Genomic DNA, 11,598 nt, shown 5'->3' with positions numbered 1-11,598 from the left:
AAGGCAGAAAAATTCAGATTTTTATTTTTTATTTTTTGTCTCCAGGGGACAATTAAGGGCTATTTTAAAATAAGTAACATAGAATAAACCAACTGGTGATAGTCTAAATTACATTGTATACAATATATAGATCAGAGTGCGAAACTGGCAAAAACCTATGGTGTTCAAAAAGGCACTTTAGTCCACAGTAAGTTTATTATTATGGAGTATAGGAATGTGAGTTTACTCTTGATGAAGGAGCAGTACAATTTCTGCACTGATCGTGGATCGACAAATTGATCCGAAAGGCTGGACAAGTGATCGGTAGGGAGTTGGGAGTCATTTGTCTCAGTGAGGGACAGGAGGCCGTTGGATAAACTGCTCTCCATTATGGACGATCCATCCCATCCGCTACACCAAACATCAGAGAGTCAGAGGAGCTCAATCTCCAGCAGAACGATTCAGCTCTGCTGCCATAGTGAACACTACAGAACTTCCTTTATGGATCAATTAATTTCCCTTGTGGATCACTAAAGTCTAAGTCTTACTGCAAAAGTTTACCTTTATTAGGAGGTGCTGCCTCTATTTAAAACCTCACTTCGTTCCAATGTGACGTCGTGCTCATCACTGATGGACTAAAGTATAGAAGGTCAAACCAGGTCAAAACAACAAGAAATTACGTAACAGTTTTGGACTTGAGTTTTCTACAGTAGCTCAACCTGACTGAAGCCCCGTCAGTTCCATCTGAGTGTTTTGAATATGTGTTTTGAATAGTTTGTTCCCATTGGGTTGAAGTCGGAAGTTTAGCGAGGCGGTTAGGATGTCTACTTTACGTAGGTCAGACTAGATTGATCCTTTTTCTCATAATTTCATTATATAACAATTGCAGTTGTGGATGTTTTTTTAAGGCTTACCTTCTTTGACATCATTGAAAATCCAAAGTAATCCACCACAATATCAGGAAAGATTGTGGATTTATTTTTTAGAAGCCTAATTCACCCTTAACAACAGTTTCCAAAAGCCTGAAGGTATCATGTTCACCTGTGTACAGTAAAACGAGTCCTACATTGACACAGCCTGAAAGGCGCCGCACAAGTAAACGAAGATCTTATTTCTGGAAGAAATGGCATCTGGTGTGATGAAACAAAAACTTAACCGTTTGTCTTTGAAATATATTATTTTATCTTGAGGAAAAATTGGTCTGCTTGCAAGTTGAAAGACAAACATAAAGCACGGAAGTAGCAGCAACGGGTTGTTGAGGTGGAAGGAAGAGGAAGGAAGTTTGTGTGGATATAGTGAATCTCAATATATCAGCAAATAATTTAAAACTTCCCCCAAACGGGTCAAGCAAATGGACAATGAGCCCAAACATACACTCAAAGTGTTTAAATGGCTTAAGGCAGGCTGCTGCCATCATGGTGTCATTGCTATGGGGTGGGGGTGTCTGGTCTAAGTGGGTGGTACATGTCTAAAGTAACATCCATACAAATGCCAGGTCCAAAAGTTTCCCAGTATAACACTCAATCGTCACAAGATGGTCGATGTCATTTACATCTCCTGTCGGAGGTCATAATGTTTTGGCTGATCGGTCTATCTTTTTAATGTCAGTGCGGACACAAAGAAAACATAAGACATAAGAAGCCTTCAGCTCATGGCTCCTTTCACCCAAACAACAAGCCACACCTCCTACTGTCACAAAATCACATCTGAGAGAGAATCTAAACAAGTGCTTTATTTATGTTTGTAGTTTCACTGCTCAATCACAGAAATTGCGTTTCTCTTACACCCGACGCGAATTATAGCTGAAACGTGTCCACGACATTCATACGGCATTTAAAAGCAAGTGCATTAAATTCTCAGGTAATTTAAAGGATTAGTTTACCCAGATATATTGGCAACAAAATGTACACGTAACAAGACCAACAAAGATGATTCAACGCCTCAGCCTCCAGTATAATAAAACACACATGCCAAGTTAAATAACCACCTCAGACAAACCGAATAGTTTAGTGCGGCCCGGTGATTCTCAGCGGGTCGTTATTATTGTCCCGATTAGTGAGTAGATATAGGAAGATGGCGGAGAGCACACAGCATCAATTAAAGGATACAACAAAGGTAAGCATTTAAGCCACAACCTCTACCACTCTGCTGCTGTTCACTGAACTGCTGATGGCCGAGATGATCGTCGCAGACTAAAGGTGAAACGGAATCACACGAATTTGAAACGAGGGTCGGTGGCAGACGCACATCCTGAAGCACTCTTTCAATCGTCGGCTCTTTTCCTTGGCACATTGCGACGTCTCCAGCTTGATTATCTACTCTCAGATCGACCGTCTCTTTGCGTCAGACTCAGTCAAACGAGGAGGTTGAACCAGACGTAATGGATGATAAGATGACTCCACGGAGCTGAGATGAGTTAAATGAGGAGTATTTCAGGCTCCGACACGGCGCAGTAAAGCATGAAGCCCATCTGGTCCACCTGGTCCTCTGACAAGCTGCTCAGCAGATTGACAGCGGGTTTGAAGTAACTGTGCAGCGCCCCTTGTTCGAGGTAGCCGATCAGCTCCGTGATGCACTGCTGGAACCGGACGTCCAGGCTGCTCTCAGACCAGTCGCCCTCGCCGTCGCTGAGGTGCAGGATGAGGTTGGCCAGCGGCGCGGCTTCGAGCGGTCGCAGGGCCGGGTTCAGTCTGCACGCCGCCTTCAGGATCTTCAGAGCGTGTCTGCGGCAGCCGCCGTCGGCTTCGTCGAGTTGAGACAGGCGCTGGTTCTCCCACGGGTAGAGGGAGAGGTGCCAGGCGTTCACCCAGGGAGAGGTGAGCTCAGTCTGGGCGGTCAGGACCACGTCGCCCTCCCTCAGCAGAGGCAGGACGGTCACGAACAGGGGCTGGTCGCTGCACATGGCTCCTTTTTCATCGTCAGGCCTGGAGAAATTACAAAAGGAGACGAGTCCATCAGCGAGGGCAAACACATCTAGTTTAACACACACGTCAGAATCAGAATACTTTACAGGAAACTGTTTGGTTGCTGTTGCTCCCATGAAGTTACAGTCCCACAGGGAAAGAGTCAAATACAAATAGGGTAAAATAATATAAGAAAAATATATAAACATATAAAGAATAAGGTTATAGAGGTAAGATGCATGAAAAAAAAAACAATATCGCACATGTGATCGCAGTATAGAGGGTATGCATCAACGTCACTGCTGCCTGTGGCCACGCCCCCTGAGTGGCAAAAACATGCTCAAGTGTATCAGTAAATACAGCGAGACCGGGAAAAATGTGGATTATCAGATCACATTAAGGTCAACTGGACTCAACAATGATCCATACGAACTAGTATAGATTTGGAAAAATGGATTAGACTCAGTTTAAGTTAGTTTCAGGTCATTTCAATTATGAAAAATGTAGCTAAATAAAAGATGCCAATGCTAAGAGCTTTACTGAGAAGTAACGCTAGCCACACAATACTGTAGCGTCCGACCGGACGTTAAAAGTATTCCCGCGTTTTCTTCGTAATGCAGCGATCCAGTTACGTCTCTTTTCATCTGCTATTGAAGCCTATGAGTCAAACTAATGCTGCTAATCTCTCTGGTCACTTTGTGTCACTCAGTGGCCGTAACCACGGAGACTTCGCTTGCTGTGTCACATGCATAACCTCTATAACAGAGGTAAATGGTTACAATAAATAAGGAAGTCCGAAGCGCTGAGAGTGATGTTTTTTTTAGGCATCTTACATCTTATTTTTTATATTTCTATATATTTTTCTATATGCTGTATATTATGGGTTGTCAAGTGATGTTGGGCAGCACTTTATAATTCACTGACGTCCATCTGAACCACTGAGAATTGAGAATGTGTTCAAATTAGTAGTTTTTTTGTGTGAAATTTACATTTCTGTGGCGTAAACATCTGACATAAAACGGTGAAAACAGCAAAGCTCAGACGCTCACCGGATCTCCAGTCTCAGGTCCGGTCCTCCGGGGACAGGTCTGACGAGGCAGTCCAAGGTGCTGCTGATTGACAGCCAATTCATACTTTCCATGATGGCCTTACTGAACATGTTCACCACAGCTTCTGCAGACAGATAACCTCCCACCAAGTACCTACAGGACACACGGACGGGCTAGAGTCACTTTACTTCAGAATACAAAATCTATTCATGTTGCTCCACTACAGTGCGCTATAAAGACCAGTCTCGTGTTCACACTGCCAAATTACCTTCACTAGTAATGACATACACTTGAAATAGTGTTTGTAGCTGGTAACAAACCAGTGATTACAAACTCAGGTCAGATGTTAACGCAATGCCTGAATGAGTAGGATGAAGCCAGCATGGTTTTATATATATGTTACACAATTAAATCTTAATATACAAATGTATGGATTTAAATGCTTTTAATGCGTCTGTGTGCGATCACCTGTCCCAGTAACTGCGTCCTCTGGGGAAATACTCCAGATTGACCCGGCGGACCATCCAGTGCAGAGGGTGCGTGAGCAGCGTCTCCTCTCCTGGGATGAGACGCCACAGAGAAGCTTCCAGCTGCAGAGGCACCATCAGACAGGCGTGGTCCGCGCTGACCACCTAAACACACACACACACAAGCACCACACAGTTCATGTAACATCTGGCTATGCAGCACGACACGACAGAAACGTATTTCTCCGTACCTGCAGGTCGTCGAGTAAAGAGCCTCCGAGGCTCATTTCTCCCAGCGGCATGTCCGGGTGACGGCTGTGCATGAAGGCCTGGATCTCGGTGCAGATGTCCAGAGCCAGAGACTGAGCCCTCTGGACCTCCAGGGGAGCGAGCGCAGCCCTTGTGTGATAGTACTGCTGCAGACGCTCCTTAAAACAGTTTGCACAGTGCGAAAATTAAAACCACTTTCATGTCTCGGACATCTGGTGCTTTTTCACTGGTGGAAAAAGGTAAAGCGCTTTTGTTTTCGATGATGATGAGAAAATTATTTAATCGACGCTCCTCGATTTCATGACAAGACGGTGACGAGCTAAACACGGCTCTATAATGACTAAAACATGACTGAGTCACGTGCGAGTTTTCGTTGACGAGACGAAACTGGAAGTGGATGTTAGTGGGTGGTCGGCCAGATGTTCAGAGTGCATGACATTTCTGCTCATTGCGCGTGCGATGCTGCTGCGTCCTATCTTTGTTTGGTCGTGCCCAGCACCATGCAGCGCACAATCTGCACAACACGCCTGTGGTCACCAGTCATACACACAGACACGCGATTGAGTTCATTAATTCACTGATGGACCAAAGGGGCTTGGTGGTCAGAAATGAGGAGATGGTCTGTGGATATACATTGAAGTAAGGCATCAATTCATGAAAAAAAGCAAAAAAACACAACTTTAAATAAGGAGATAAAAGGTTTCTGCATTTGGTATTACATCTTCATCAATGGGGACGTCTACGGCTATTATACAAAAGTATTAAAGTTAACTGATTCCAATTTCCAGTACTTATTGACCTAAATTAATTTATTAAAAATCTATCACATATAGAAATGAATAAAACTAATGAGCATTTTTCGTCCAAAACACTAAGACTAAATCTAAAACGGCTGCCGAAAACAACAATGGTGTTGACAGAACGAATCACGTTATCAGGTGCAGTTCTACAGTATGTTCATTTACGTGCATCATACACAGAAACTCAAACCCGGCGCTGCTAAGAGCGCAGCTTTTAGCCCCGTGCGCTGCACCATTTACTGAACAAATTATGCCACGAAGCTAGGACGCCAACTGAGAAACCGTTTCATGCTTGTTTGACTTCCTCTTCACGCTTCCAGCGCAGTATTTTCATTATGCAGGGCTCCTGGGGGGCACTGCGCAGCCTAACAAGTTCACAAAGCACCGCGCTTTACAGAACATGTTCCGCGCGCGCGCATGAACGAACGCAGAGCAGAGGAGCCGCCGACACTGAATGTATAACGTCCTCAGCGGGTCAGAGCGTACCTGCAAACTGAGGACGCACAGCTGGAGCCTCTTGGACTTTGACTCGGGTTTGGGCTGCACCTCCAGAGGCGACGTCTGAGGTTGTTGGCAGAGATCAGCTGATTGAGAAAGAGCATTTGTCACAGGATAGCGGTGGTCCAGAACAATGATTAGCATTGAATACATACACTATAAGTTCTTATGTACGTGTTTGATCGCTTTCAGTCCTTTAAATGTTTTCAGTACCCTTCTGCTGCCTGGTCGCTTTGGCAACATGCTTCATCACAACGCCCTCTATGCCCTTCCTGAGGAGCGTCGGGGAAGCCGAGACCAGACTCAGCTCCTCCCAGCTCTCAGCCATCTTCTGCTCCACCTTTTCGTCGTCCGCTGCGCGGCCTGCGCGCTCTATCAGCTGAGCAAAAGAACACAGCATAGACGTGTGCTTACCAGGGACACACTCAAGGCACGACCGTTTTATTTATGCTCTCGGCTCTGGTGTTAGCCGTCACATTACTTCTTTTGAACACTTTTTCAGCTGAAGACGCATTTTCCACATTCAGTCCCAGCGACGTCAAAAAACACTCACCCGTTTCACCGCCAACGTAGCGATGCCCAGCAAAGCAGCTCCTCCGACGCCCAGGACCAGCCGAGCGTTAGACAGGAGAAAGTCGATCACCATGGCGACGCCATCTTCCCCTCGCCTCCGACTGCCCTGGAAGTTCATCGCCTCCTTGTCGTGGTTAGCCTTCGGAGAAGAAGAGCAGGAACGTTTAGAGGGGAAAAAAATCAACACTTATAGATTTCACCTTTTCCGGAAATGTTGCGACTGGAGTTTTACAGTGAATTCATGTTATAATACTTGTCAGTTTATGTTGTTGGGACACCATTATAGAAAGGGAGCCCAACAATTCCATTTTGAGTACGTACATAGAATAATATCATACAGTCAGAATAATCCATGAGAGATGTTAGTTATGTGTGGATCGGCTCTGACATCCCCTGAATCCCCATGCGTGCACAGATCATCCACACACCACCCACAAAACCCCTTTGATTTAGAAACCTGCTGCGAATCCTGCATCAGGGAATTTAAATAATACACCGTGACCGAGCTGGTTTTAAATAAACATTTAAAGCATTTTTAGTAAAACGGCAACAGCGCGGACGCAGGCTGCCGCCGTTAATATCTTCAAACTAAAATGAAGGATGTCTGCTAATTAGTGTCCCGTGTGTTGTTTCGCCCACCCACAGCCTATCCACCGTTAATGTTAATTTTGCTGAAAGGATCCACCCGATCCTCTGATTAACTGCGATGCCTGCAGATATAATTGCAGCCTGCGCATCACTAACTGCAGCGCGATTACCCTAATTAAAAACGGCATATTCATCCAGCAGCGCAACAGTCAAATGTATGCAGACACGTGAGAAATGAAAGGAGAAACTAGGAAAAATGGTGGGGGAAAAAAAAGGAAAAAGTGGATGTCAAAATACATTATTACCATTGAAGCGATCACAGAGCAAATCATCTGTGTGGAGACTACGTTAGGAGAGTTTGAGCCAGTGTGTTACATAGAAAAAAGGATGATTTAACATGTTTTAAAACATCATTTTCACTTAGTGAACAACTGAATCATGTGTTAAAGTTAATGTGTCACGTCAAGTTAATTTGCCTATTTACGTGGACCATTAGGAAAATGATCCGATACGATTTGCATGTTTACCAAAAGCATCTGTCAGATACAAACTAAAGAGTAAACTGTGGTGTATCATGTAAATAAATTATTTCCTTATTGTGAATATATATGCAGTTATGTCACCAAATGATCTGTAGAAGATTACAGCCAGGTAATGTAGCCCAAACAAATAAGAGCAAACCCAGATAAATTTAGTGCACGTTTTTTTTACTGTTTTTGTATTGAAAGGCTGAACTACCTGATGTTACACAAGACTTGCCCTCACTAGCATTCTTTAACATCAAATAAGCACTCAATACTGTTTAAGAAGTAACCAAGTTAAGTCAAATACTAAATGAATAAATTATAATTTAAACAAAGTGATATGTTATAAATAGAGTGAGACAGTCGACTGAGAATTGACATTTTCCCATTATTATGTTCAGCGATCATAAAAGAGTTCAGACGGTGCGTGGTCACCACCCGTCTGTCGAAGCAGCAGTGAAACTCGACGACACCTGGGCGGCCCCTTTAAACGGGGTGGAGGAGGAGGACGGGAGCACAGGGCTGAGCAGCCAACTTGTCAATCCGCCCAAAAGTTTTTTTGGACGCGTAGCCGACTGTGTGCTCTCACACAAACATTTCAGCTGCGTTGCCAAGTGCCTTAAAAGAACAGACTGATCCATTTGTCTTTTAGATAGTCATGATTTTATGTTTTGGAAAATCAAATCAAACAGTGATAACAGACTTGGAAACGTGAATATTTTCCCATACACTAGTTTTCACAAACAAATTCCATACTTGAACCCTGGAAGACGGGGGCACGTTTTGAGAGATCATTTCTTCATTCCTACATCTTTTCATGTGTTTACAACAACTACCACTCCTACCACTGTGTGAAAGCACGCAAACGTCACCCGACTGGTAAAGCTGCTTTAAACCAGTCACTAAAGTATTCACGTACAGTTCGTATGAACATAACTCATTACATTTTATTTATTTTAAGATGTACATTAATGAGTAGAACGTATTTATCATTGACACCAACAATAACCGGTTTAGTTTCGGGAAACAAACTCTGCTGCCAAAGTGCTTTTGAGGTCAAATTTTAGGCCCTTGGCAGCCACGATGAGTCCCGTTCTTAAAAACAGGAACGCTGGCAGGATGATTATAATCTGACGTGCGGAAAGGGTTGGATACCGCACTGTTCTCTAGGCTGCCTCAGTGGCGGAGGCAGAGCGTTACTGGATTAAAAGAACACACATTTTAAAAGCACTAATGTTTTAATAGAGTCTCACTAACAAAAGTCAGTTGACAGAATTACATCCTGTCTGTCTATGATCTAGTGCAGAAGGAAGCAGCAGAATTAGTGAGTATTTTACACCCATTTCTAAACGCGTGTGTTCCTGTAACACTGCGAAACAAAAGCCACACTGTGCGTATCTTATTTAACTCTGGGCAGCACCTGAGGTCCGCAAAGACAAACCATTTAAACTGACTGTGCCCTCTCTGTCTCCTGAAACTCTATTTATAGATCACATACATGCCTCAGTCACACTAGCGGGGTCACATTTATAACAACCTCCCTTGTCAGGTTACAGCGCGTACAGTATGGGGCCTTAAACGTCACAGCAGAGTCGTGTTTAAGGTTTAAGGCAGCGCCACCAAGACAAGCAAAGGACCAATACGCTAAGTGTCGTCCACAGGCAGAAAAATAATGCTGTCACATCACCGCTTTGAAAAAACAACTTAAACTGACCAACTATTTTATTACCAGACTAAGACACTGACATCATTAGCAGCATTACATCCTGCAAAGTTATACAAGTATTCAGGAATGAAAACTGTCTCTATATGAAACAAGGACTTCACTGATAAAAGAACAAAGTGGTGATGTGTTACATAAGGACATTGCAGAAAAAAAACACGCACTATGACTTCTCCCCCAGGGACCTTAGACAATTTATCACTGAACTTTTTCTAACACTTTAAAGAACTGCTTTGATTTCTCACGGGTGAAACTCAAACCATTCAGAACAGATATTGAACTGAACCCTTCCAGCTCTGTAGGAGACAGTCTGTAAATTGTTCGTCTGAACCCATAGCTAGAGTCTAAAAAAATAAATAGATAAATCACACCCAGCTTCTGCCTGCTACACCCTGATGCATGAAACCTCAGTCTTCATTCTAGGTGGGTCTCTGATAGTTTTCTACGAGAACCACGTCTCACCAGACTTTGTTGGACCATAGACACGTGTAACTGGGTCCCACAGGTTTCTGCTAATTTCAGTCTGCTGGGCATCGTCAAATGAAAGTCATCTAGATGTGTTTGTTATCTGCATCGGTTTCCGGTTCAGTCCCATTTTGGGGTGAAATATCTGCAAATATTTCAATCATCTTAGTTTTATCCCCCGCGCAGACCTGCTTCTGTTTTTGGAGCAACGTGTTAGGTTGTTATTTAGTGGCGTCTGTGTGATTTAGTTAATACTGGTTAGTATTCATACAATCTCTTTTATGTATTTATTTTTTGTCTGTTGCGTTGTCTTTCTTTAATAGAATATTTCAGTATGGGAAAAAGGTGTGCTGGAGAATATAAACAGATCAAAAGCAGGATTTAAAACAACTGCTGACACATTTATTAATTAGTATCTGAACTCTTCACGGGACAAGGAACCAGACAGACGTGGTTTTCAGTCAATCAGAAGATGATCAGAAGATCAGGGAAACATTTTTGGATCAAATCCTTGTCAAATGTTGTCTTCAAGGTCCACCGCTGCATGAACACTGAGCACCATTTGGTGAAGACGTGTCTAATGTTGTCTAAAGTTGTCTAAAGTTGGCAAGTGTCTGAATCAGCTCTTATGTTCTAATGGTCTAAATACATGTTTACATTTATTTACCACTTAAGGACAAGGAAATCTATATGGTAAATTCATTCATCTTGATTTTCTCCATGAAAATTTAAATCATTTTCACAAAAGTAAAGTCTTCTGATTTCTTACAATGACAGTCTAGGGTTGATTTTTTTGGATTAGTGCCCTGTAAAGTGTTAAGATTGACCCGTAGCTAGTGTTGCCTTGTAGCAGCCAGTTAGCAATGACCTGCTAACTTCTCCCCAGTGTGTTGAAAGCTGTTTATCAGTCCGTGAATGCATCGCCAGAGATTAGTAACACTGACAGGCAACAACGTAACACAACAACTGTCCAGGGAAATGATCAACAACAACCTCGGCTAGTAATGCTAACCGGTTAGTGGCAGTTACGTCATTTCTACGCTCTCCTGTTAGACACACTCACCTCTCAGTGCGGAGAGAAACGTACCAATCTGATCCAAATCATTAGCGGTTCGTTAAAATGCGCTTTTCAATGCTGTTTCAACAGATAAAAAGCTGCTATCTGTCGTTCGCTGCCATTAATATAGTTCAGCTAACAGCTGCAGGCTTCTTCTTCGTCTGTTTTAATCCTGGTAGGGTTTCTCGGCGGAATAGCGCCCCCATGTGAGGTCCCGGAGGAACAACAACAACTGCACCAGGTCTCATAGTGCTTGATTAAATTGTTAAACATTTAAAACGACAAAATAAAACAATAACGAGGACAATACCCGGCTATTTATTCCCATTATTTACTTTTTGTCTGGAGGTAAGGTGAGGATTTTGCTACCTTTTATTTTATAATAAGAAATAACTAAAGCAGCTTTATGTAAAATTTTATTTTTACAATTGTAAATCGTTTCCTTGAAGTAATATTAAGTAATATTTAGGAATGTTTACATTTATTTTAAAGGCCATTTTCCTGTCTTCTCTCTCCCCGATATGTGATCTGATAGAGTCAAATAAACATTCATCTATGAACTATTCAAAGGCTATGGACTATTAGATATTAGCTGATAATATTTCATTGTTTCAACTTTCATCTCGAGGTGGTTGTAAAAAAAAAAAAAAACTTTATATGGCAAACCTCAATTATTGACCAGATGGTCTCCAGTGAAAAACT

At 42.8% G+C, this 11,598-nt stretch overlaps 1 protein-coding gene across 3 annotated transcripts; it reads right to left on the bottom strand.

Annotated features, from left to right (window-relative positions):
* Positions 1-1,694: 1,694 nt before the first annotated feature.
* On the bottom strand, positions 1,695-11,103 carry mief2 (mitochondrial elongation factor 2). 3 transcript variants are annotated; one of them, XM_047579027.1, is made up of 8 exons: positions 10,927-11,103; positions 6,520-6,678; positions 6,180-6,345; positions 5,955-6,070; positions 4,650-4,826; positions 4,400-4,563; positions 3,932-4,084; positions 1,695-2,903 (listed from the first exon to the last, which is right to left on the bottom strand). In XM_047579027.1, the coding sequence occupies exons 1-8, from the start codon at positions 10,942-10,944 to the stop codon at positions 2,396-2,398; spliced, it is 1,461 nt and encodes a 486-aa protein (XP_047434983.1). In that variant the 5' UTR covers positions 10,945-11,103; the 3' UTR covers positions 1,695-2,395. The 3 variants fall into 3 exon arrangements, with proteins under 3 accessions (XP_047434983.1, XP_047434984.1, XP_047434985.1); XM_047579028.1 differs by having other exon boundaries at positions 5,955-6,052; positions 10,927-11,097; XM_047579029.1 differs by having other exon boundaries at positions 10,903-11,094.
* Positions 11,104-11,598: the final 495 nt, after the last annotated feature.

This window comes from Mugil cephalus, chromosome 2 (genome assembly GCF_022458985.1).
Source record: "Mugil cephalus isolate CIBA_MC_2020 chromosome 2, CIBA_Mcephalus_1.1, whole genome shotgun sequence".
Lineage (NCBI taxonomy): Eukaryota > Metazoa > Chordata > Actinopteri > Mugiliformes > Mugilidae > Mugil > Mugil cephalus.
This window is presented reverse-complemented; position numbering and strand designations above follow the sequence as displayed.